A 26230-nucleotide genomic window follows, 5' to 3' on the forward strand; every position below is an offset into this window, starting at 1 on the left:
CTTACAATATATATAGCCATCACCTCTTCCTTCTACCTTATGTAATTTACTGCAACACAACTAAAAACTGACTAAAACAATGGAAAATGTCCAAGGTAGCTTTACATAGACAACATTACATTTGTGGTGAAAATGTAAGTGAAAATACATCAAGTACACAATATCTCCACATCCATGATTGAAAGAATAACTTGTTAGCTTCTACCAGGTAATAAAAGGACAACTTTAAGCAGTTAAATAGGAAACAGTACTTTTAGATGAAAGTAATTCCAATTTGTTGGGTGGTACAGCACATTCGTGTATAAATCAGGTTTCAGCTTTCTAATGCTGCTGGGCATGGTTACGATTTTTACACAATTTTAGCATAACTCATCTGCATACAATACTACTTTACAACATCACAACAAAAAGATGCAATTATGATTTATGTAGCAAAGTTGTGTGACAGATAGACTTGTTTGAGTGATAGTGATAAATGTACAAAGACCTTTGTTATGCCCAACCCTATATGCTTCCATAAGAAAAAGTATTGTTTTATATGAGGTCAGAAACTACCAGAATGGTTTACACAACTATGAAACCCACACACCGCACAAATAAATTTTATGCATCTCTATTGTCACTTTTGATGTTGTGAATCATACCACAATGAGAAACAGGCAGAGTTAAAACAGAATTTCTGAATACTTATATGAAATTATGATTCATGTAGCAAAGTTGTGTGACAGATAGTGATAAATGTGCAAGACAAGAACAATAAATTGCTCTACTGAACACATACATGACCTCACAGGCAGCCATGCATTTATTCCACTGTAACTTCATGTGTTATGTCCACATCCTGTGCAGCCTTATAATAGTGTTTATGGGGAACTGCATGAACAAACTCAGCTGCATACCAGAGAAAGTTGGAACCACAGATTACATATCAACAGTATAGTGTCACTGTGGAATCCTTGCTACTATTATGAAATATATTTATACATTAATTTCACCCAAAACTTTAAGAAGCACATTTACAAAACAAAGTACACTACTTTTACACTAATGTGGAATACAATCTGGTTCCTAGTGAAACCAGTGAGTTATAGTTTTGCATTTCACATTTTGAAGCTCACAAAAGATGGCTAAATAGGGAATACATTTCACTTCTGTTTCTTCCCAACTATCACAAGGGTTCTGTTCAAGCAGGCCATTGAAAATGCTCAAAGACACTGCACTGGCCAGAAGGCCATCTGCTACTAGTAGTACAGTACTTACTGTTCAACAATCTCCTCAGGGCATACGAAAGCTACCAACAATAAGACAATCAAAATCATGCACAATAATGCATGTAAGCCCACTAATTATTTAGACCATTAAACATAATAAAATTAAGTCAGCCATGAACCTTACAAGAAGTCAATTCTTGGAAACAACCAATTCTCAGAAACAACAAATGGTAACTACATTACAAATATGACATTTCCCTTTAGCAAATGAGGCAGTAACTAAGTGTTGACTGGATATATTTTTATTTCCTACCTGTCTGGAGACATTATTATATGTTTGGTTTACATTCAACTTTAGCTCATTTCATAGAAACTGCATTTGTTTACATATCAAACATACCCAAATATATTCACCATGAGATAATTAGACTGTATATAATTATATTCACTTTAGAAGTTTCACTGCAAAACAGTATAATCTAACCCATTAATTTTATATAATACAGAGATGTGAACAAAAAGGTACATTTCAAGTACAATGCTGGCTGCAGTTAATAAGTTCGATTGGGGATAATAGAATAGACTGAATTATGGATTAAATGGCCACTAGTATATCTGCAGTTGTAGGTGACCTCCCTTGTTTCCCTATACTTTTTATGTCTATGATTTTAAATTCATAATTCCTTATACTTGTTTGTTTACTTTTTGCAACATCATTGTGACTGGTGAACTCATGCATACTGAACATACTGAATCAAAAGAAAGAATGGCACCAGAGTTAATGTTTTGTCTGAACGCACATCCGAACATGGAAAAGCCATTGCATTTCACTTTCAACTATGTTCAGCACGTTCTACAAATGAAGGACAGTAGGAGAAGTGCCTCTGCAATCAATCCAGTCACCATGAAATATATGGATGATTCACGTGCCTAACCTATCAATTACTGACTCAAAAGTGGAAGTGGCCATTACGCTTTGCTACAAACAATGTTCAGCCTGTTACACAAAGAACAGGAAGAGAAGCACCTCTGAAATAAATCCAGTCACTACAGAAAATATGGACGGTTCCCATTTGCAGATGAAGGGAAGTCATCGAGCTACCACAAATCAACACCTTGGATTATCAGCAAAAAGAAATGGGACACAAAGGAGGACAAAGGTAAGTACATGAAGCATGCATTGTACATATTGTGCTATGCCATAAGGCATGTCTCAGGGATGAAGCGACATGAAACTGAAAATATCAAGCTCGTATCCTTAGCCATTATCAAGTTACACTTGACTGAAGGCATTAGTCAGTCAGTCAGTATTTCAATCAGTCAGTCAGTCAGAAAATTTCCACTGAATAATTTTTCTTTAAAATTTCATAGCAACTTTTTGGAAGCATTTCAGGTCATACTGAAGGCACTTTGGGCTTGGTTATACCAAATCGATACTGCCAAGGCACCATGAAGATATTGTAAGGCTGGTTTTAGGGTGAAAGTTTGATCAGAAAAGCCAACCTTCATGATCCCTACTGTGTACAGTGTGATTACTTTAAATCATCTATGCACAAGAGCGTAGGATAGTCATGCAGTAAAGTTCATATTAATCAAAAGTTATTGTCAAACACTAAAACATATTAAACTTTTGACCAACAAATGGGAGTGGTTCCATATAATCCTACAGTGATTATGTCAAACCACCAAAGCTACAGCTTGACTAATCCCATACTACAGTTTTCAATCTCCCGACTGTTGCATAATATACTTACCATTTACAAGGCTATAACAAAACCACCCCTTTGAATACGACTAAAGTATTATAAGCTCATTGCTCCACTTTGATCCACTCTGAGACCTCAAGTGACATATGTGACCCAGTTTGAGAAAACTGGTCTTATCGTCCATGTCAGTAGATTCGATTTTTTACCAAGGACACAAAGCTACATGAATAAAATATCTAATTCCACAATTAAATCAGAGTGATCTGGTTTTGCTGGCTGCTTTTCCCAAGCCCAGTGGCAATCCATACGTGCAGTGTGGGGCCTTAATGCAGTTCTGGTCAGCCTGGGGATGACTGTATGTGGTTTTACAGCTCTGTGGTGTTGAATAAGCACCTCTGCTGTAAATTTCCTTTCATTTTAGCCAATTTTGAGACCTGAATGGCCCAAAACTTGGCCTAATTTATCCCTGCGCCTTCCTTATCAGTTTTTGAACACTATCTTGCCCACCTTCCAGGCCCCCTGCCTCCCACCCCTTTTGCAGCTCGTCTGATATGTCAGCCTCCATTTAAAAACTATCTAAAATGGCGGGAAACTTAGTTGTTGGCTACTTGCACAGTGGATGCTCTAGAAGGTAAGGAATTGGTGTAAAACTTGATACACATAGCTTCAACCATTGGTGAACTACAACACACTAAATACTTAAACCGGTGTTTCTCGATACTTTTAAATAGGCGATAAGAGCAGTTTCCCAGACTGGTCACATGTAATCAATCTATCATCACATACAGGTATGAGTCAGACCCAAATACTCTACAAACTGGATGAGACCCACGTAATACTTGAGTAGAATGTGACCTTCATGACCTTGGTCATCCAAGGATACTATAACAATACAAATCTCCACAGTTGTTAAAAGACAATAAAACAAACAAGTACAGAAAATGCTGTCTTTATATTGGGGCTTGCATATCAAAGTTTACAACCTCAAAACATAACAAGAGCCAGAAAGTGGTGACTGAAACATAGCCATGATTATTATTACCCTAATTGAGCACTATTTAAATGCCTGTAAAAAATAGAACATGCTGATGTTTGCATCAGTGATTGAATCGTGTAATGCCTGTGTGGGGTGTGAGCATAGGCTTTGATCATTGCTGCAAGATGCTGAGTTTGCATCATGCCAACCACTACGCATGACGCTACGCTTTCATTAGTCAGTAATACCGATGCAAATGTCAGTATGTACCACTGGTAGGTATAGTGGTTTTAATGCAAACATATAGTGATTTCATAATGTGTGAGTCCATAGAAACAGTAGACAAGTGGTTGTAGAGTTATCATTAATGGAATCATGAGAGGAGATGATGTATGGAATGTCTCAAATTTATTAAAGACACTTAGTATAATACATAGTTAGATATATATATATTTATATATGCCAAAAACTAATGTATTTTTTAAACGGAATTGGTTACTGAACAGAAAGGTTTTTATTTTTGTGTTTAGTAGTTGCCCAAAACAATTGACTTTAGGGGGCGCGAAAAGTAGTATTAGCATTAGGGTTGGGTTCAGCTTTGGTTTCTTCTTCACCTTTAGGTTATATTCTTTTTATTATAATTATATACTGAGACTACTACTTGAGTAACATTTCTAAGATAGAAAAGTAGGAGAGGTGGATTGCTAGCAGCAGTAGCACAGTTATTAGCACACTTACCTAAAGCTCCAGTAGTCCAGGGTTTAAGTCCTAGCTGAGTTTTGTGTTTTGTTGTTTTTATTTTTTATTTAGTGACCTTTTTGTCTAAGTTTTACTGTCGGTTCAATAACCAGTATGGCTTATTGAACTGACTATCAGCTCAGTATCCACTGACTTTTTAAATATGACACAGCTACATAGTGATCTAATATGAATCACTGCAAAAAAAGTGGGATATAATATGGTATTTCCAGTGGCTTATTGAATACAAATAAGCCTTAATATATATCCTGCATTATACTCATCTTATACTTTAGTACAATCCATACTCTACTTCTCTACTACTACATATATGGTTTCAGTTTATTTACCACATTACCTGAAATAGCTTATATCTAATATAATGCCCACACTATACCATCACATATGTGGTTTCAGTATGTTTAACACATTAACTAAAACCTTACATATGATTGTTAGTATACTACAGATTATATCAAGCTTTTTTGTATTCAATAAGCCACTGAAAATACCATCTTATATCCCTCATTTTTCACAGTGAATACTGGTACTAGCTAAATAATGAAACCAAACATATAAGGCAGTCCACCGCAATGCATGATGAGAGTCCCTGTGAACAACTGTGTACAAAGCTGCAAATCTCCTATTGTCTCAATTTTCAATGACAAGTGCAAATCTTATTCTGGGGAGGGAACTTGCAATTGGTTGACAAATATTTGAAAATGCTATGTGCTATAGCTAATGTTTGATAATTATAGCTAGCTAACTCTTATCCACAATGACGTCATAGCATAAAATGGCGGCCGATAGTGTGCATGGACACTTTTGTGCTATTGGGAGAGATGGCGATTCGCTATGTTAACGTTTACATACTACAGCAAGGGGCAAAGTGAGGCATACATACTTAATTACAAGGGAAATGCGCATGCATAGTTGTGCGTCGATAGCAAACTTAAGCCTGGTTTCGTCTGTTCGCATCGCCACATCACGTTAGCTAACTAGCTTTTTACCTTTATTATCCAATAGTTCCATGTCGTGAAATCAGCAAACAAAGCTCATTTTATTGATAACAAACGAAGTGCCCACAATAAACACGGCCATTTTATCAATTATGACTTCATTGCGGATAAGTTCCATTTGATCGCCAGTTCGCTACTCAACAGTGGCCATACATATAGCTTAGAATGCAGCTATGGAAAACTGCTTACTTACAAAACTGGTCAATTTTCTGTAGTTACAAACACAGTGAAGACTCAAGTTAGATCACAATCTGTGCTCATACGTCACATTCGACGTACAGTGCATGGCTGGCAAAATTAATGTGTTGTGAGTAACATGCATAAAGATCTTACTCAGTTCTTTCTGCCACTTATCTTGAATCTTGATTTCGCACAACCTTGGAGATGTACTTTCTGACCAGGTCAATAATAGTTGCGATTGGCTTTCGTCACAATTTAAGTGTACACCTATAGAGCTATAGCTAACTCTTTTATAACTCTTGTTGTTGTGACGTTATTAATCAAGACACACGTTAGTGTGTCGTGCGGCCAAGTACAAGCTACTTCGGGCGCGCGACAGACAAGTGTGTATTATTTTTAAGGAACCAAGAAAACGCCATCTTCACGCATCCATAGCGCAATAATTGGAAGACGGAAATTAACCAATTTTGCTGTGGAAACTCCCAAGTGATAGGGCACCTTCCGTCATAGGCGGCGGAAAGGGGGGGGCTAGGGGGCTAAAGCCCCCCCTAGGTCTGCTGAGGGGGGGCTTAGCCCCCCCTCAGAATGATATCACACCGAAATTATCTTTCTTGGAGTGGGGCTGAAAACCGTGATAAAGATCGAGATACTCTAATAGAGCAGTCACTCTAATAAAGTAGTCAGTGTGTAGCGAGCTATGTAAGGATTTTTATGTAGTTTATCAGCTAGAAATGGTAGCTGGTGAGGTGGAAAGCTCTTGTGAGTTGGTTGTGACCTTTTTTTTTTTTTTTTTTTTTTTTTTTTTTTGGTCTCACCTTACCAAACTATAGAAATAAATCTGGGTCAGCTCAGCGGAGCCCCCCCTCATATCAACTACTTCCTCCGCCGCTGCCTTCCGTTCCAAATTTGAGGTGGATCCACCCATTTATCACTGAGATACGCGCCTTCAAAGGTCGTCTTATTTTCTTCGTATTTTTCCTCTTATCTTTTTTATGATTATGATTAAATACGGGTAAAGGCAAAGCCTGTATACCCGATCAATGCATTATACAAAAGTACATCTAAAATCTAATAAATAAAATTATCTAACAGCGATTTAAAAGTGTTTATTGAAGTACTTTCTACAACAGAGGTAGGTAAACTGTTCCAATCATTAATCACTCTGTTCATAAAGTAATTAGATCTGTATATAACAAACTTGAATGTTGCTTGAACAATTTAAAGTGGTGCCCCCTGGTAGTAGTAGTGGAGTAGGGGTATAGATTAGTAAAGTCAGAGCTGAAGGTAGTCGTTAAGAATTTTGTATAGAAAAATTAAATCACCCCTCTGGCATCTATACAACAATGATGGTAAGGATAGTATTGACAGCCTCTCAGTATAGGATTTGTCATGTAATTATAATAATGATGGGAGGAGACGGATAGCTCAACGCTGAACTTTTTCAACTTTTCTTGGAGGAGATTTTATCCCTCTTGTATGTGAGACCTTTGGTGTTTAGTCACCATATTCCCTATCAATTTTAGGATCCATAGCTGACAGAACAACTGTTAGAAATGGTTTACCTCAAAAGTTTGCTAGGCGCCAACTTCTCCAGCAACTGTCTGTGACTTTGTGGAGGTACAATGCAAAAATGATACTCCGCCAGTATTCGCTTACTGCTGATGACGAATTTCCTGACTTTGACATTGGTTAAGTTAAGTACGTAGGTAGTAATAAGTTTATAGTTAGGTAATAAGTAGTAGTATGGTGTAGTTTTCAGTATGTACGTATATTTCTACTTGTTAAAATAAAAAAAATTTTAATTGTTTCTATACTTCTTCAACTTTTCTTCTCTATCTTCTTCTTCTTCATCTCGCACACTTTAGAAAAATTGTAATAACTCGTGCGTACTTTGATTCACTTAAAATTTAGAGGGCTGTAGGAACGTAAGTTATTATTTATTTATTATTTGCTTTACAGCATACATACAACAAGATACGTACAGTATAAACATTGGTCCTTAAAATCTAGTGTATGCTGAAGGTCCACTGGCATCCAGTACCAGTGGCCAGGAGTAAGTAGTTACTAAGATTAGTTATAGTTACTTATATTATATAAAACTCATTTAAAGCAAGGGTTACAGGTGATCAAAGTTGGGAGGTTTGGGGGACTTATTACAATTACAACAAGGACAAACAAAAGAAATAGTGCATGCATTGTCAAGATCAAAATTTAGTTCAAAATGATTCCATAGAAAGTTTGTAAGTTTGTACTTGATAATAGGTAGGCTAAGATTGTAATCTATTATTGGTAAAACATTCCATATTACTACACACTCCAATTTTAGTATAGATCAGACAAAGAACAAGGGAGTTATGTGCGATTTTTCAAAAATCCAAAGGCAACTTGTTGTCACACCTCCAGGGTGAACCACCTTACAAAATACTTGAAATTCGGTCTGTATATGGAGTAACTATCTGTAGTGCAAACCTTTTGTGGTTTGAAAGAAATCGCATTACAGTCATGGAGTTATTACAAAAACGCCAACTATGTGTAAAAAGCGCACAATCGAGTTTTGTTAATTAAAAATCAGCTGAAAATAGGTAGTGAGATAGATTAATTGTTTTAGAACGAGCTTTCAGTGGTTTATAAGGAATCAGATAAAAACCACTGAGTTACACTACGAAAGTCAACTAGATGTAACAAGTGGCGATCGAGATACTCTAATAGTGCAGTCACCCTAATAGAACATTCAGCTTCATAATAAGTCACTCTATTAGAACGTTCAGCTAACATCCAAAAGAGAGTTCAACTACAATCAAGTCACCCTCAGCAGAGTTCAGTTACAAACAAGTCACCCTGGAGAGACTTAAGCTACGAACAAGTTCAAGGCCCAGGTTCATCTTAATCGGCGAAGAACTTCCAAAGAACTTGCAATGCATGTAAAAGATCATCTTTCTTCCCAACTTCAAAGGGCGGTTGATTTGAACAGTGAACCCGGTGCATCTTCCTGGTTACTGGCCCTGCCATTACAGGAGCAGGGCTTCCATCTTAACAAACAAGAGTTCTGGGATGCTGTTCATCTGCGCTACGGATGGAAGTTACTGAATGTTCCCAGTCACTGTGTCTGTGGGGCTTCTTTTATTATCGACCATGCCATGGTCTGTCAACATGGGGGCTTAACCTTTGTACGACACAATGACTTTCGTGACATCACGGCAGGTTGTTCCAACAATGCTTCCCCCCAAAAATGGGCCATATTGCTGGCCCTAGGGACTTTTAGTTGTCCCCTTTCAGTTGTCCAGCACACTTGCTCCTTGGTGTTGGGGTGGTAGGCAAGGGCAGTACATCCAGCCCAGGAAAAAAATAAAAAAGCTACGAACAACTCACCTTGTAGTGAGTTCAGTAACAAAAGGTCACCCTGGAGAGAGTTCAGCTACAAACAAGTCACCCTGTAGACTTCAGCTACAAGCAAGATACCTTGTGGAGATTTCTGCTACGAAGTATTCTACCTGTAGGAGAGAGGAGGTGTAAACGCGTTATCCGCAGCTGGACGAGTCGATTTCAACGCTTCTCTTCCCGCTGCTGTTTCCCTTCAAGACTGCCTCAAAAGTCGTTGTACCGTGGCATATAACGGTATCAGTAAAGGCCAGTCCACTTTACTGTTGTAATCAGCTTATTTCTCGGCTTATTTTTGTATCTGTTTTCCTCTTAGTGTGCGCTAATTTAATATCGTCGTATCTACCAATGTCTACGTCTGGAAATCCCAAGAAAAGACCGTACTCAGATGTCTCTCCAGATAAGTCAGCACAGATACTTAGTAAACCACTTGATGTTTGTGGTAAATGTAATAAGAAGTGTACGTCTGCTAAAGGTGAGTCAATTCAATGTGATCTTTGTTGCATGTGGGCACATGCCACCTGTGAATGCATATCTCGTGAACAGTTCAAGGCTGTTAAATCACTTTCTTCACTAAGTAACTTTGTTTATTACTGTCAAGTTAATGATTGTGCCAGTCGTATAAAGAATATCACAATTGACTGGGTCCAGTCTCATGTCTCACCACAAATTGAATCCATTGTTTCAGATCTCACCAAAGAGCATCTCTCAAAGGAGTATTCTCTACAAAAAGCTGTGTCTGACTTGTCTGCCAAGATTGACAATCTCCAGGCCCAAGAACTAGAACTAAGTAGCAAAATTACTGATACTTCCAATGTCATCGGAAAGCACCCCAGTAAGTCTGCTGTGACATCCAATGATCGCAAGTCTAATATTGTAGTGTTTGGTGTTGAAGAATGTCCTCAGAATACTCTAAGGAGTGCTCGTATAGTTAGAGATACTAAAGAAGTATCAAAGATATTTGGTAGCATTGATGTTCACATCGAACCAAACCAAATCCTGGACTGCTTTAGACTGGGAAAATTTAAGTCCCAACAAACCAGACCCAGACCGATCCTTGTGAAGTTACACCATGCAATCGATGCAGCTACCATTCTTGCCAACCGAAGCTCACTGGCACCTCCAATATTTATCAAGCCTGACTTGTCACCTACTGAGTGAGCTATCGAGTCCATCTTACTAAAAGAAAGGTGGTCTCTAATCCAGAATGGTCACTCAAGAAAATCAATCAAGCTTAACAGTCAACGTAGCTGCATTTATCTCAACAACCAACTGTATGGGAAAGTTATCAACTCCCAATTCCAACGTTCTACACAGACAATTCCAACTCCACAAAACACAACTTCCCATCCTCAACAGATGGACCAGTCTCCACTAATCAATCTCAGTTCACCAAATCTAGTTACCTCTGATCCCTCCCAGTCAACCACCACTAACCAATGCAAGTCAGTAGTGACAAGTGACTAGATCATGTCTGTCTAATCAACATACGTAGTATAGTAAATAAGTTAAATTTTTTCCAGGACTATGTTTATTCAAGATCCCCTGATGTTATACTGTAGGAATAACTGAGACCTGGCTGTCTAGCAAAATTTATGATAATGAAATTCTACCCTCGAACTATTCACTGATTCGCAAAGATCGTGGCTCTCGTGGTGGTGGAGTCATGCTAGCTGTCCATAATTCCAAATCATACAAAGTTTTACCTTCTCCTCCTTGTTTAGAAGTGCTTTCAGTTAGTATTGGATCAAGCTCTTCAATTATCTACTGCTTAGTATATATTCCCCCAAACTCTCCTGAAGAGTACTTAATAGAATTTTTACAGTCACTCAACAGTGCTACTGATAACTTACTACTTCTTGGTGATTTCAATTTTAGCGATGTTAATTGGGACTCCTTGTGTGGCCTTTCTCCTGCCTCAGCCAAGTTCTGTGATATTATTTTTAATTTGAATCTTTCTCAGCTAATCTGTGAACCAACTCATATTGCTGGAAACATGCTTGATCTTATTTTAACAAACATTCCCGATTACATATTCAATGTAAATGTTCATTCTGTACCACCTCTGTCTATTCCCTCAGATCATTACATAATAACTTTTGATGTGCAAACTCTCAATCATTATGTACATAACCAAGCAACAACATCATTTGACTTTACCAAAGGTGATTACAACAGTCTCTGCTACTTTTTAAGCAATTCTGACTTCTCCCCTTGCCTTGAGTCTGACAATATTGAACATGTGTGGTGCTACATTAGTGAACTTATCAAGGATGGGATAAAACAGTTTATACCCACTGTTAGAGTCAATCGCTACAATCAGCCTAAATGGTTCAACTCTTCTATTAGACACAATTTTAATCGTGTTCGAACACTTAGACGTAAATACAATAAGCATCCCTCTGAACAGAACAAACTCAAACTTGAAAATAACGAAACACTACTCCAAGCTGAAATAAGCAATGCTAAGGCTGACTATGAATCTACTTTGATCTCTAACTTTTCCTACAGCAACTCTAAAATCTATAAGTACATTTGAAGTTTAACAAATTCCAATTGTATTCCATGTTCTGTTTATTATGACTCCATCTCTGCCAACTCTTACTCAGCTAAAGCCTCCCTTTTCAACAAATATTTTTATTCAGTATTCACCAAACCATCAAGCCATCCTGTACCCCCTGATGACATTGATCATCATACTATGTTATCTGAGTTTAATATATCTGATAGTGAAGTACTTAACGTTCTTCTTAATTTAGATACCACCAAAGCCATGGGACCTGATGGAATACCACCAATTGTTTTACAAAGGTGTGCCACAGCCCTTTATCAACCCCTTTGCTATTTATTTAATTTAACGCTTCAGTTTTCATACTTGCCTAGAGGCTGGAAAGTCCATAAGATTGTTCCAATTTTTAAATCAGGTGATCCCACCTCAGTGAAAAATTACCGTCCAATTTCTCTACTCAGTAATACATCTAAAGTTCTAGAATGTATCATCTACAACAAAATGGTTGATCACATTTCAGCCTACATCAACCCTGCTCAGTTTGGATTTATGCGCAATCGGTCTGCTACTCAACAGCTACTTCTGTTTCTACACAATGCATTTTCTTCTCGTGACCAATTTGATGCTATCTACTTAGATATCAGTAAGGCTTTTGATTCGGTTTCCCATTCTTATCTATTGTCCAAACTTCATAACTTTAACATTTCAGGTAGCTTGTGACTTTGGCTTCAAGCCTACCTTAGTACCAGATCCCAGTTTGTTTCTATTAATAACTGTTATTCTGATCTTTTATCTGTTGAATCTGGGGTACCCCAGGGCAGTATTCTCGGTCCACTTCTCTTTATCATGTTTATGAATGATCTACCTAATTCTATTACTGACAGTGAGGCTTTACTCTTTGCAGATGACACCAAATGTTTCAGGCACATTAAGACTCCTCCTGGCGAACAACTGTTACAACGTGACATTGACAACCTCTTTAGCTGGAGTACATCCTCTAATTTACATTTTAACTCATCTAAAAGCTGCCATTTATCTTTTAACCGGAAGTCTCCTACATCATATACTATTAGTGGTAACATAATCATTACTAAACAATCACATAAAGATCTCGGAGTTACATTAAGTGATAATCTTGAATGGAAAACTCATCATGACATTATTTTAAGTAAAGCTTATAAGACATTGGGTCTTGTACGAAGAACCTTCAGTTCATCTATACCACCACTGACTAAAGTTAAGCTATACGTATCTCTAATCAGGTCTCAGCTCATGTACTGCTCCCCTATCTGCATCCATATTTAGTGAAAGACATCAGTAACCTAGAACATCTTCAGAGACGAGCCACAAAGTATATTTTGAACAATTACATTTCCGACTATAAAACTAGACTTCTCAAACTAGAGCTTCTCCCATTAATGTACACCTTTGAACTTTCAGACATCATGTTTTTCATCAAATCTATCAAAAATCCAACCAGTAGTTTCAACATTCACCATTTCATTTCCTTCTCTACCAGTGCCAGATCAGGAGGCTTCAAATTACATCACAATCCCTCCACCACTAACAAGCAACGACACTTTTACTTTGTAAGGATCTGTCGCTTATGGAATGCGCTTCCATTAATTGACGTTAATCTGTCTATTGACACTATCAGGAACAGAGTCAAGTCCCACTTCTGGAATCATTTCATTCATAACTTTGACCCCCTCAACCCCCCATACACTGCACTACCACTGTCCCTGTAGTCGGTGTGTTACTGATCATTTCTCGATTAACTACACACTGTTTTAGACAATGTATCATGTGTTCTTTTATTATTATTTTATAATTACTACTTTTGGCTGTAGGAACAAGCCTACAGACCTTTAGTACACCATGTGTATTGTCAATTCTTGTATCTGTGTGTGTACCTAAGCTCATGCTTGTATGTGTGTACTATAAAGCATTAATAAATAAATAAATAAATAATAATATTCATACAGTATTAATTCTTGTAAAAATGCATCATAAAAAGTATCCATAGAATTCAGGACCTGCAGAAAAAGACAAGTAAAAGAACTACATAATTGGCCACACGCTGGCTTTGGAGTATACAAATACAAAAAGAAGTGATATCTATACAAAAACAGCCAAACTGTGAAAAGGGGTGTGGTCTCCAAAAAAGCCAGGGTGAAGAAAAGGTGTGAAATCCAAGGTGGCGGCCAAGAAATGGCTGCATGTGATGGTAGGTTAATGGCAAAAATTTTAATGAAAACTCAGGTAAATTTAGTGAATTTTATAAAAGGGAAACATATAACCCGGGGAAACAAATCACTGTGACTTGTAGGTCGCTAGCGAGTTAGTGATATGTGTGCGGGGAAACACGGATCCCTAGTGATATCATGTGTGCGGGAAACACGTTACCCGGGGAAACATATATCACTGTGACACCGGATCCAAGGAGAAGGCAACACAAATTCACCTGAAATGTCGTTATTAAAATTTTTGCCATTAGCCTACCATCATAGCCATTTTTTAGCCACCACCTTGGATTTCACATCTTTTTTTCACCATTACATGGTGTTTTTGGAGACTCACCCTTTTTAACAGCTTGGCTATTTTTGTATAGATAATTAACTATTTCTAGAAGTTGGACCACATGATAGCCACAAAATGCTAAGTCACTGCATGTGCGTCTGTTATTATTATAATTATTATCATTACTAGGCCCGGGGCACATACAGCCAAGCATAGGCGGCGGAAGGGGGGGGGGCTAGGGGGCTAAAGCCCCCCTTCGGTCTGCTGAGGGGGGGCTTAGCCCCCCCTCAGAATGATATCACACCGAAATTATCTTCCTTGGAGTGGGGCTGAAAACCGTGATAAAGATCGAGATACTCTAATAGAGCAGTCACTCTAATAAAATATTCGGTGTGTAGCGAGCTATGTAAGGATTTTTATGTAGTTTATCAGCTAGAAATGGTAGCTGGTGCGGTGGAAAGCTCTTGTCAGTTGGTTGTGACCTTTTTTTTTTTTTTTTTTTTTGGTCTCACCTTACCTCAGCCCAGCCCCCCCTCATATCAACTACTTCCTCCGCCGCTGCAGCCAAGTACAATCACCAATGGGACAACCTACCAATAAGGCAGTGCATGACCAGTACAGTGTGAGTGTGTGTATGTGTGTGTGTGTGTGTGTGTGTGTGTGTGTGTGTGTGTGTGTGTGTGTGTGTGTTGGCACATGAATGCAATTATCAGATGCTTAAGTTTTATTGGGTATAATCAAGACAACAGCCACATGCACTCTAATATAATTACTAGTATATTAAAAATGATGAATTTAAAAATGAAGTAGGGATTCAAGCAGTAAAAAGTAGTGAAACAGGAGATGAACAATAGTAGCTATTACAGCATAGCTCGGTAGAAAATCCCTACTTTGGCATGGTCCGGTATAACAATTATTTTGTGTCCAATGCCAAAGTAGAGATTTCCCACCAAGCTATGCTGTAATAGCTACTATTGTTCATCTCTTGTTTCGCTACTTTTTACCGCTTGAATCCCTATTTCATTTTTAAATTCATAATTTTTAATATACTAGTTTGTTTAATTTTTGTTAATAGCTATAAACATGTGACTGTTCCACCTGAGTTCCAGTATTACATAGACAATGAAGCACTTACTCGTACAAATCAGCATCTATATCTCGGAGTCCTATTCCACTCATCAATGTCATTCTCTCCACACATTAGCAACATCACTAGTAATGCAATAAAGTCACTAAACTTTGTGAGACGAAACTTAAACAATTGTGATGAATCAGTTAAATCCGCTGCCTACCTGGGACTAATTCGACCAAAACTAGAGTATGCATCCTCAGTCTGGGATCCTCACTTATCTAAAGATATCCAAGCCATTGAGAGGGTGCAGAGAATTGCTGCCAGATGGGTAAAATCTAACTACAACTGGGAAAACAGTGTGACCAGCATGCTTTCAGAGTTTCAATGGCCCGCTTTGAACATTAGAAGACAAATTTCAAGGCTCTCTATCTTATACCAAGGACTACACAATTCAGTTTCACTAGAAATACCTACCTATATTACAGCTACTACCACCACACCCTTCACTAGATTTCAACATTATTTTCACTTCAATATACCTACTGCTAGAACTAATTTTTATCATAATAGTTACTTTCTAAAATCCTTTCGTGATTGGAACTTACTACCCATTTATGCTATCGAAGCTGCTACTCTAGATAATTTTACTAATCAACTACGTAAGTTATTAATTGTATAACTATATTATCGTAACTTTTCTTTTTTTTCTTTTTTATTGTAATATATGCACTATAACTCACTGATTGATTATAACTAGTAATTATATGTATGTACTGTATGCTGTAACTTATTATTTATGAATAGTAATTGTAATCAATACATGCACTGTTTATTATTAGTAACTGTAACATACACAATGTAGCATACATACTTTAACTTATTGATTGTAACGTGTTCTGTGATTTACATCCTAGGCAAACCAGCTGTGCTGCCTGCCTAGTAATTAATAATAAAGAATAAAGAATTAGGGTGACTGCTGTATTAAAGTATATCGAGTCAGTCTGCAAAGATGTGTGCTTGCCCAAACGGGTCGTGGTCATGGTGATTTCAATCGATTGTTAGAGTCAGCCTTCCAACTGGAAGGTGCGTGGTCACTGACTAACTATTCCGTCACCTAGCGTAAAAGGGGTGTGTCATCGTGGTTTCAATCGATAGATTGATAATGCGTAGAATAAACATTATTATTATTTGATATTGTGACCTATCATGAAGATACAGGTGTCTATCTAGTAACAGTACCTCCGTACAGTAGCATAGTCTAAGAGCCTTAAAAAATCTTGTCTATTGCTAAAGTGTTGATACGGAAAATTAATGCCTGGATATGGTTTATATATATATATATTTGTTAATGTACAAACTCAATCATGAGTATATTCGTACATATGTAGTTAGCTACTTATTTACAAATTTATATAATTGTTAAATAAATCAAGAGATGGAGCTTGGATAATATGATCATCTAGTTGGTTCCATAATTTTATTGTAAAAGGAAAGAAGGAGTTCATATAAGCATCTACCCTTGTTGGCAACTGCAGAAATCTTTGATGGTGACCTCTAGTTGTGGTGTTGCTTGGTCTAAACTGTTGGTGCACATTAATATCTACCATGTCATTAATTATTTTATACATTAGTGAGGCTCTCAAACTATTTCTTCGCTTCTCCAATGTGTGCCATTGTAAACTGTTCAACATTTCTGTCACACTAGCTGTTCTATTATAGTTATTCATCACAAACCTTGCTGCTCTTCTCTGTACCATTTCTAATTTATAGATGTTATGTTCATGGTATGGGGACCACACTGTACTGGCATATTCTAGAATGGGGCGAACAAATGTATTATAGCAGTAGCATTTAACTGTTGCAGGACACTTTGCTAGATTCCGTTGTAAAAGACTTCTTACTGAGTTTGCTTTTGCAGTGATCATGTTAACGTGTTGTGTCCATTTAAGATTTTTGTCGATAATGACACCCAGATACTTTGTATGACTTACTGATGGTATTAAGGTATTAGATAGGTAATAGGATGATTGAACATAATTCATTTTATTGGTAATTCTCAAAAATTCAGTCTTTGAAGGATTAAATGACATCTGCCAAACATCAGCCCATTGTGATAAAGTATCCAAATCATTCTGAAGGGCTACCACATCTTGTTCAGAATGAATACTTCTGTAGAGTAAAGTATCATCTGCATACAACCGAATTTTTGATGAAATATTGTGTGCAATATCGTTAATGTAACATAGAAACAAGAGTGGTCCCAACACTGACCCCTGTGGCACTCCTGAAGTTACTTTACACAGTTGGCTATATTCACCATTCACAACAACTTGTTGGGATCTGTCTGTCAGGAAGCTTTTAATCCATCTTAATATATTTCCACAAATACCATAGTGACTAAGTTTGCTGCAGAGTCTGTTTATAGGTACGGTATCAAAGGCTTTAGACATATCTAAGAAAATTGCATCAATTTGTCCTGATAGGTTGAGAGTAGTGGCAAAGTCATCAATTGTTTCAATTAACTGGGTTTCACAAGATCTTCTGGATCTAAAGCCATGTTGTTGGTCAGCAAGAACATTGTGTTTATTTAAATGAGAGTAGATATTTGAAGATATTATATGTTCTAGGGTTTTGCACACAACACTGGTAAGAGAAATTGGCCTATAATTTGCTGGTAAACAGCGATCCCCTCTCTTAAAAACAGGTACCACAAAAGCTTTCCTCCAATCATCAGGGATAATTCCTTGTTCTAAGGATCCTTGGAATAACATTGTAAGGCAAGGTGCTAGTTCTGAAGAGAATTCTTTCAAAAATCTGGTTGGAATATTGTCAGGGCCACCAGCCTTTTGAGCATCCAAGTTAGACAGTAATTGTGTCACTCCTTCAACATTAACTTCAATACAGTCCATATCTGGAAAAGGTGGGCCTGGTACTTCTGGTGTTACTGAAGTATCTTCTATTGTAAACACAGACTTGAATTGATCATTAAGAGCATTAGCCTTATCTGTATCATCTGTGATTGTGTTCCCTTCAACTGTCAGGGTTGTGATTCCAGTAGTATCTTTACGACAATTTTTAATGAAAGACCAAAACTTTTTGTTATTCACTCTAGGGTCAGATATTCTTGACACATAATTGTAGTATGCTCTGCGGCATTCATGCTGAGATAACTTTTTTATGTTTTTGTAGTTGGACCAATCACTTGCTAACCCAGTAGAACGGGCTTTATTATATAACCTTTTCTTTTTCCTACAGATACGTTTGGTTCTGGTGGTGACCCATGGTTGGTTGAATCTAAAACTAGGATATGTGTAAGGCACAAGCTCCATACAATCCACACACATTGCTTTGAAGTCATTCCACATCTTCTGTACACATGAAGTGGTTGTATTAGAGCTAGTGAAACTTGAAGTAAATTCTGTAATAACTTGTGATAACAGTTGGAAGTCAGCTTTTGCCCACTGATAAAGTTTTCTTTTAGCTGGACACCTGTACTTTGCCGTAATGAATGATTCAACATAAACTGCATCGTGATCACTGATTCCTGGGATGGGGATACATTTATTTATAAGATTTGGCCTGTTTGTAGCAAAAATATCCAGAGTGTTATTTCCCCTAGTGGGAAAGGATACCATTTGTGAGATACCTGAATCACAGAAAAGTTCCAGTACTAAGTTACAAAAAGACACAGGGTAATTATTTCCATTATGTGAATTTGTAAGCCAGTCAATGTTAGGGAGATTTATGTCTCCTCCAATCCAAATAATTGCCCCAGGGAAGTCAGTTATTATGTCCTGTATAAGATTACACAATGACTGAAGATATGCAGCATCACTATTTGGTGGTCTATAGACAGCCAGTACTATAAGTAGGTGATGATTTAGCTGGAGTTTGCAAGCAACTGCTTCCACATTGGTTGTAAGAGTTAAGCTTTCCCAATTGTACATCTTACTACATGCCAGAAAGACACCGCCATAACCATCATTTCTGTCTTGTCGAAATGCTTCAAAGTGTTGTGGTGCAAATATCTCAGATGATGAAATGGTAGGATTCAGCCATGATTCTGTGCCAACTATTATGTCAGGTTTATATTCATGAATCAGATTATCTAGAACAGCCTTCTTTCCGGAGATACTTTGACAGTTTGTGATTACTACTTTAAGTTGGGAATTATTAATTTCAGGGGGTTGATTATTACTATTGTGCAAGTTATAATTATTTACTGGATTAGAGCTTAATGAAGCTAGTCAATTGTCTGAGTTATTTGTGTCCATAGTAGAGGAGTTATTTGCCTGGGTGTTAGCTGCCAGTGGTTGTGTTGCCCCTGCATTATTATCCTGAGAGCTAGGGATAAACTCTGAGTTTACTACATTTCCATGCAACTTTCCTTTGAGAAGCAATTTGCTGCTAACAATTTTGATGTCTTTTCTATTTTGCCCAGCTTGTATCAATCTCAATCTCTCTTTCATCAATATCGTATCCGCAACTCTCTCTTCTGGTGAAAGATCTGGTTTTATGGTTAGGCCTTTAGGAAGATTCTTTCTGGCACTCAGAAGGTTAGAAACATCATAAGATCTGTTCAGCTTAACCAAGATAGGACGAGGACGATTGGCTGATTCATTATACTTTCCAAGTCTGAAACTGTCCCGGATGTTTTGAGGTCCAACATTGCTTCCAATACCAGTAAGGATTTCTACGATTTGGTCTAGTTCCTGCTTCATACGGGAAGATCTGCTAGTCCCCTTTGAGAATTCTTTCAAGCCATACAGCACAATGTTATATTTTCGACTATCAGTTGTTAGATTTTTACTTAGTTTTGCAGAGGTAGGACAGGTTTTGGATGCAGGGGGCAAGGCTGGAGTAACACTAGTAGGTGAATGTGCAATTGGATTTGTGTTTTGACTATGTAGAGACTACAGAAGTTCAGTAATTTTAAAAGTTAGAGTGTGAATTTGTTCTCTTAATTCAATAAATTCCTTTTTATACATAGATTGCATACAATACACACAGTAGAATGGTGAGTCAGACTCACCAGCCATTGCATATGCCGATTTTGAGAGTCCAGAACATTTCCGATGGAACCATGCTGCACAACCACCTTCACAGTAAACTGCTTCATCACCAGGCTGGTCATCTTGTGTAGACTCCTTTATAACCTCTTCACACACGCAACACGTTTCCGGTTCGTCGTCAGAATCACGAGTTGCGGCTTCGTTCTGGGTACCCTTAACATAAGGTTTATCTTTGCCTCGCCGCTCTTTCTTTCGATCTTTTGGCATTTTCTGGCGGGCACAATGACAATTCTAATAAAAGCCACTCCGGCGAATTCTGAACTAGTAGTCAGCAATCTTTTTTCTAACGCCCGTAAACTGTTTGTAGATCACTATCAATCAGTTACAAAGCATACAAAACAAGAAAATCTCAGGTCTGGCAGAGAACTCTGAACAGACCTTAGCCTAAGCTCACGTGATTTTTTTTTTTTTTTTTTTCATTGTATGAAGAAGACAAACAGCTGATTGAAGATGAAAGAAGAGACAAGGTGCAGAGGACCTACACTCGTCGGAACCCCAAAAGGCTCATCCCACTGGTAAGTTTGTTATTGTGGCGTAAAATGGTGGCCATGCGCTGCTTCGTTTGGCCTGTATCCTTGCGACTGTGGGCAGTGAGAGGCAGTGAGGTTAATATTCGAGCTTTGCCGGCGATTAAAAAAAATTATCCGGCCACCTGTAAGTGTTTTGCTGAATTTGATGCTGTTTTGTGTATTATATAGACTAGTACTATTCCGTAAAGGTGATTTTGGTAGCGTAAAATGTCTCTAGGGTGATTTTTAAAGGCGGGGTTTTGAGCGGCGCAAAAGTTTCACTGCAATCCTTACTTATACATACATAATAGCAGGCCCTCAGAATTCATACTTAATTAAGTTTAGGATTTTGATTTATGTATCTTACACAATTTTTTGTCCTACTTACGTGATACCATTTGTTTAAATGAGGATGGATCGGGGTGATGGATTAAGACATGGCTGGAGTTGCCAAGGGCAGACCACAGTGATATCTGGGACAAAAGAAGCCGAGTATTCCACTATGTGTCACACACAACCGTTCATCCGCTGAGTAACATTTTTAAGTATGAGATGGGCCGATATGTCAAAAAATGGTCAGATGGTGTCATGGATACACTGCAAGATGAAATAAAATGTGTAGCAGATGGCTGTGAAAGGTGGCAGTGCCTTCAAAGGAATACTCATGGATATGGCACATCATCAGTGGTGAACGTGCATACACTGAATGGTAGCTACAGTAGTGATTGGCACTTCACAGCAACAGGAGATAGCAAATATTTTATTTATCGTTACTGGGTAGTTATAAGCTAACAATGCAAACAGTATCATAGGCGGCGGAAAGGGGGGGCTAGGGGGCTAAAGCCCCCCTCAGAATGATACCACGCCGAAGTTATCCTTCTCGGAGTGGGGCTGAAAACCGCGATAAAGATCAAGATATTCTAATGGAGCAGTCACTCTAATAAAGCAGTCACAGTATTAGAGCAGTGTGTAGCGAGCTATGTAAGGATTTTTATGTAGTTTATCAGCTATTAATGCGTAGCTGGTGAGGTGGGTAGCTATTGTCAGTTGCGACCTTTTTTTTTTTTTTGGTCTCACCATATCAAACCAGAGACTAAGTCTGGGTCAGCCCAGCCCCCCCTCATATCAACTACTTCCTCCGCCCCTGAACAGTATTACAACATGAAAACATAATCTACCTCTGTTAATAATCCATCTGAATGCACTGATGTACTGGCAGCTGGCATGGCGACTTGGGACGGCTTACAGCGGCAACTTGCACTTGTCTGAACGAAGATCTGGGCACAAACGATTAGTAGTAGACCTGCGGATGGTTGCTCGTGCAGTGCATGGTCTGTAACAAAATATTTGGTCCGGGTGCATAAATGGTCCGGCCATATGTTCGACATAAATGGTCCGGCCGGACCAGCTATGACAACAAAAATGGTCCTACCCGAGCAAAACTGGTCCGAGTTATAAATGTTAATGCTATTAAAGCTAAGCCACTCGATACTACTTGTTGTGATTAGCTATACTGAGTGACAAAATAATTACCTAACCGAAGCTACTACCAACTTAACCAAAGTCAAAGGCTGGAGACAGTTCGTCCTCAACACTGAGTTAGCGAATACTGGCGCGAGTACCATCTTCGCATTGTAGCTACCTCCACAAAGTTACAGACAGTTGCTGAAGAAGTTGGCGCCTAGCAAACTATAATATTGCTATTGAGTGGCTCAGCTTCTGAGCTTGCTGGCGATAGCTAATTATGATGGCGTGAATTTTGCAGCTAAGTTAACATATCTGAAGCAATACGGTTGATGCTACAATATTGCTAATACTGTGACTGCTTTATTAGAGTGATTGCTATATTAGAGTATCTCGATCTTAGTATATACACTAAATTTTTGGAGGGGGTCAAGAGCCGTATACCGGAACGAATTTTCAGGAACTACGTCGTGAGTAAGAGTTTAATATTTACATTGTAGCATCAACCATATTGCTTCAGATATGTTAACTTAGCTGCAAAATTCACGCCAGCATAATTATTGGGTGCATGCATGACAAATTGGAGGCGGACCGTTTTTTTATTTATTTATTTATGGTTACTGGGCAGTCAGCACAGCTGGTATGCCCAGGAAAAAAAAAAGGGGAGGGAATCACAATATTAGGTACAATTGTATACTAACTAGTGTGGTGCTGATTGTTTGTGAAGTGTGATATCAAGTTAGTTGTAAACTCATCATAGTTTGTCATCTCTATAATAAATACAGGCAGTTCATTCCATTCTTTGATTGATCTTGAGTAAAATGATTGTTGATAAGATGTTGTTGATGGTGTGGGTAGAATAAAATGCAAGGGATGATAGTGTCTTGTTTGTCTCTCTACGGACTGATAATATGGGGAAATAGATCGTTTATGTTCAGCCCGGACCATTTATGCACTGGCATGGGTGGTCCGGGGAGACCAAGTATGTAAGCACAAGCGGTCCGGCCGGACCTTTTATGACAGCATAAATGGTCCGCCCAGACCTTATTTTCCCGGACCATTGGTGCGTGACAGGTCGCTAATCTTCTCCCAGCCTTTGGAATCATGGGTGTGGTGCTGGGCGGTATTCCATTAGAATGGAAGCAGTGTAATGTTACCACTGTGCATAAGGCAGAGCCTCAAAATGATCCTTCCAATTACCACCCAATTTCGGTAGTTTCAGTAATTGCTAAAACTTTGGAACGAATTGTCGCAAATCAGCTAGATAGGTACCTTGAAACAAATCAATATTTAAGTCCCTTTCAAGGTGCATATCGTGGAGGTAATTATAATTCAACAGAACAGATCAGGGGCGTAGCCAGGATTATTTTGAAGGGGGTTCGGATTTAAAGTGGCCGGAATGTCTTAAGGGGAAGGCCTTGGTGCTTCCCCTAGACCATGTTTGAATGAAAATGATGCGTACACAAAATGTGCCCTTAGACAGTAACGTTAAAAGGTGTTTGTGCATCTAACTAGCTAAAACCTACACACTGCTGTTTATGTAGCTTATAGAAACTATAAACCTATCGTAAAACTAACTAATCTTCACTTCCAGACAGCATACTGACAGCCAACTTCAATTTCCTAGCACACGTACGGAAGCCCTCCACACGCGAGTCCCTTAGTTGGCAATACTTCTTTCCAGCTATATACATTATTCTCAGCCGGTCCTCCTTCAGACTTGGCTTGTACTCCAATATGTTTGAGACATCACGTGACCACAACATGTAATAAATAAACAATTCATCAGGTAAATATTCATCAACATTCACATTTCGTGCTAACCTGACACATGTATAACACGACCACTCAAGTTTAGCAGCTGCTGCCTTAAGCTTGTAATATGTCTCAACCATAGATAGTATATACTACGTACCATATAATATTTATGTCTCAACCAACCACTGAACAGTCCCCGCCATTTCACCCTCGCCATTCATCACGTGCGCAATTGATCACGTGATGCAATATATATGATTTGCAGGGTTCAACATTAATGTGATGTGACCCTCAAGAGTAGTACAGAGGAGCGCCAGTTGGAAAGTAGCTACCGAAGAGCTCCAGGGCTGTAAGATTTGGTGTGATATTTAATTTAAAAAAAAATTCTGCTTCTGAAAGGGGGGTTCGTCCGAATCATCCGAACCCCCCCTGCCTACGCCCTTGCAGATCCTTCTTTATGCTGTGGATACTATTGTGAATGCTTTGGACTGTGGGAAAATTGTTTGCACAGTCTTTTTAGATCTTTGCAAAGCTTTCGATTCTTTAGATCACTCAATTATACTACACTGCCTTAGCAAGCTGTGTGTACTTGGAAATGAGCTTAAATGGTTCATGAACTACCTTTCCAATTGTCTTCAATGGGTTAAACTCAATGGTAAAGTATCTTCATGGACAACTGTAAGGGGTGGGATACCTCAAGGCAGTGCTCTGGGACCACTGTTGATTCTTGTTTATGTCAATGCAATGCCTTCTGTAGTAAAGTGTGGTAAATTGTTACAGTTTACAGATGACACAACCCTAATTAGCTCTGGTTCTGATATTGACACTGTGAAAAAGCAATCAGCGTTATCTCATGATTTGGCATTACTATCTGATTGGATATCTTCGAGTCGAATGAAGCTTAATATCAATAAATCTAGTGTTATGTGGTTCACACCTAAAATATTACAGAATATTTCCTGCCCTGCTATCTTTATGGATGATAATAAGCTGCAGGAGGTTGACCACCAAAATTACTTGAGCATAATTTTTGACAAGATGTTACGATAAGATCACCAAGTCACTGATGTTTGCAAGCGAGTAGCATATTATCTGCATTTATTAAGTATTCACCATAAATCTTTAACATTCCCAATCTTGAAACTGTTATCTGAGTCATTGATCTTTTCCAGAATAACATATGCTTTGCCAGTGTGGGGTCCATTTTTAAGAAAAGATCAGATTGCTCATGCGCAATGGCTACAAAATCGTGCCATCCGAATCACCTAATCGTTAGTAAGTTTGATTATGTGACTTCACATCATAGGGAATTAAACTGGCTACCTGTTTCACACATGGTGCAATTTTCATGCTGATTACCTACCTAGAGGATTATAATAAATCAATTAATATCAATAAACAACCAAATACTAGACCATTGCATCAACCTATCAATGTTGTACTGCAGTTTAAGACTATCACCAAAACTTTTGATGACAGAGTAAATCCTGGTGTCATCTGCAAACATTTTAGCATTGGTCTCACTAAAGTCAGGAATATCATTGACATTCAATATAAATAATGATGGTCCTAGGAAAGAACCTTGAGGTACCCCACTCCAGATACTAACCCAATTAGACACATGTAGACATCCATTGATGACCACTCTTTGAAGACAGTTAGCAAGAAAATTAGATAGCCATACATACATAGAGATGAATTACCATGAATACCATATGCATATTATGCCTCGAGCTTAGAAATCAATCTACGATATGGGAAGAGTCAAATTCCTTACCATAATCTAAATATAATTATCATGTTTGAGCGCATGTGGGGTTTGACTATCTATAGCTACTATAGCTATAGTGCTAACATCTCACGATGTGTACGGCTACGTATGTAGCTAATGAAACCCAGGGGATATAGCAATACACTATATAACACTAATAGTCAGTTGGCAACATGTGCCTACAGCCAAAAGTACATTACAATATTATTTACTATAACTATGCTACACATTCTTACCTAACTACTTAATTTACATACATTTACAAGTGATACAGTATTACAGTAAGTATTATATTTACATACAGACATACTTTAGTTGCAAGAGATGCAAGTTAGAGGTGGGTGGCT

At 38.2% G+C, this 26230-nt stretch overlaps 2 protein-coding genes across 2 annotated transcripts in view; one reads left to right on the forward strand and one right to left on the reverse strand.

The window, feature by feature from the left end:
• Positions 1-26230, reverse strand: part of LOC136241680 (roundabout homolog 1-like) — a 302043-nt gene that overhangs the window by 245584 nt on the left and 30229 nt on the right. The gene's annotated exons all lie outside the window — the stretch shown is intronic.
• Positions 10568-12437, forward strand: LOC136239871 (uncharacterized). The gene is made up of 4 exons (XM_066030619.1): positions 10568-10667; positions 10771-11589; positions 11968-12019; positions 12092-12437. The coding sequence occupies exons 1-4, from the start codon at positions 10568-10570 to the stop codon at positions 12435-12437; spliced, it is 1317 nt and encodes a 438-aa protein (XP_065886691.1).

This window comes from Dysidea avara, chromosome 12 (genome assembly GCF_963678975.1).
Source record: "Dysidea avara chromosome 12, odDysAvar1.4, whole genome shotgun sequence".
NCBI classification, from domain to species: Eukaryota; Metazoa; Porifera; class Demospongiae; order Dictyoceratida; family Dysideidae; genus Dysidea; species Dysidea avara.

Coding starts and splice junctions, on each gene's coding strand:
- LOC136239871 (XM_066030619.1), top strand. CDS start 10,568: ATGGACCAGTCTCCACTAATCAATCTCAGTTCACCAAATCTAGTTACC. Junction 11,590..11,967: donor TCGTGTTCGAACACTTAGAC/GTAAATACAATA, acceptor TTCTTAATTTAG/ATACCACCAAAGCCATGGGA. Junction 12,020..12,091: donor CCACCAATTGTTTTACAAAG/GTGTGCCACAGC, acceptor ATACTTGCCTAG/AGGCTGGAAAGTCCATAAGA.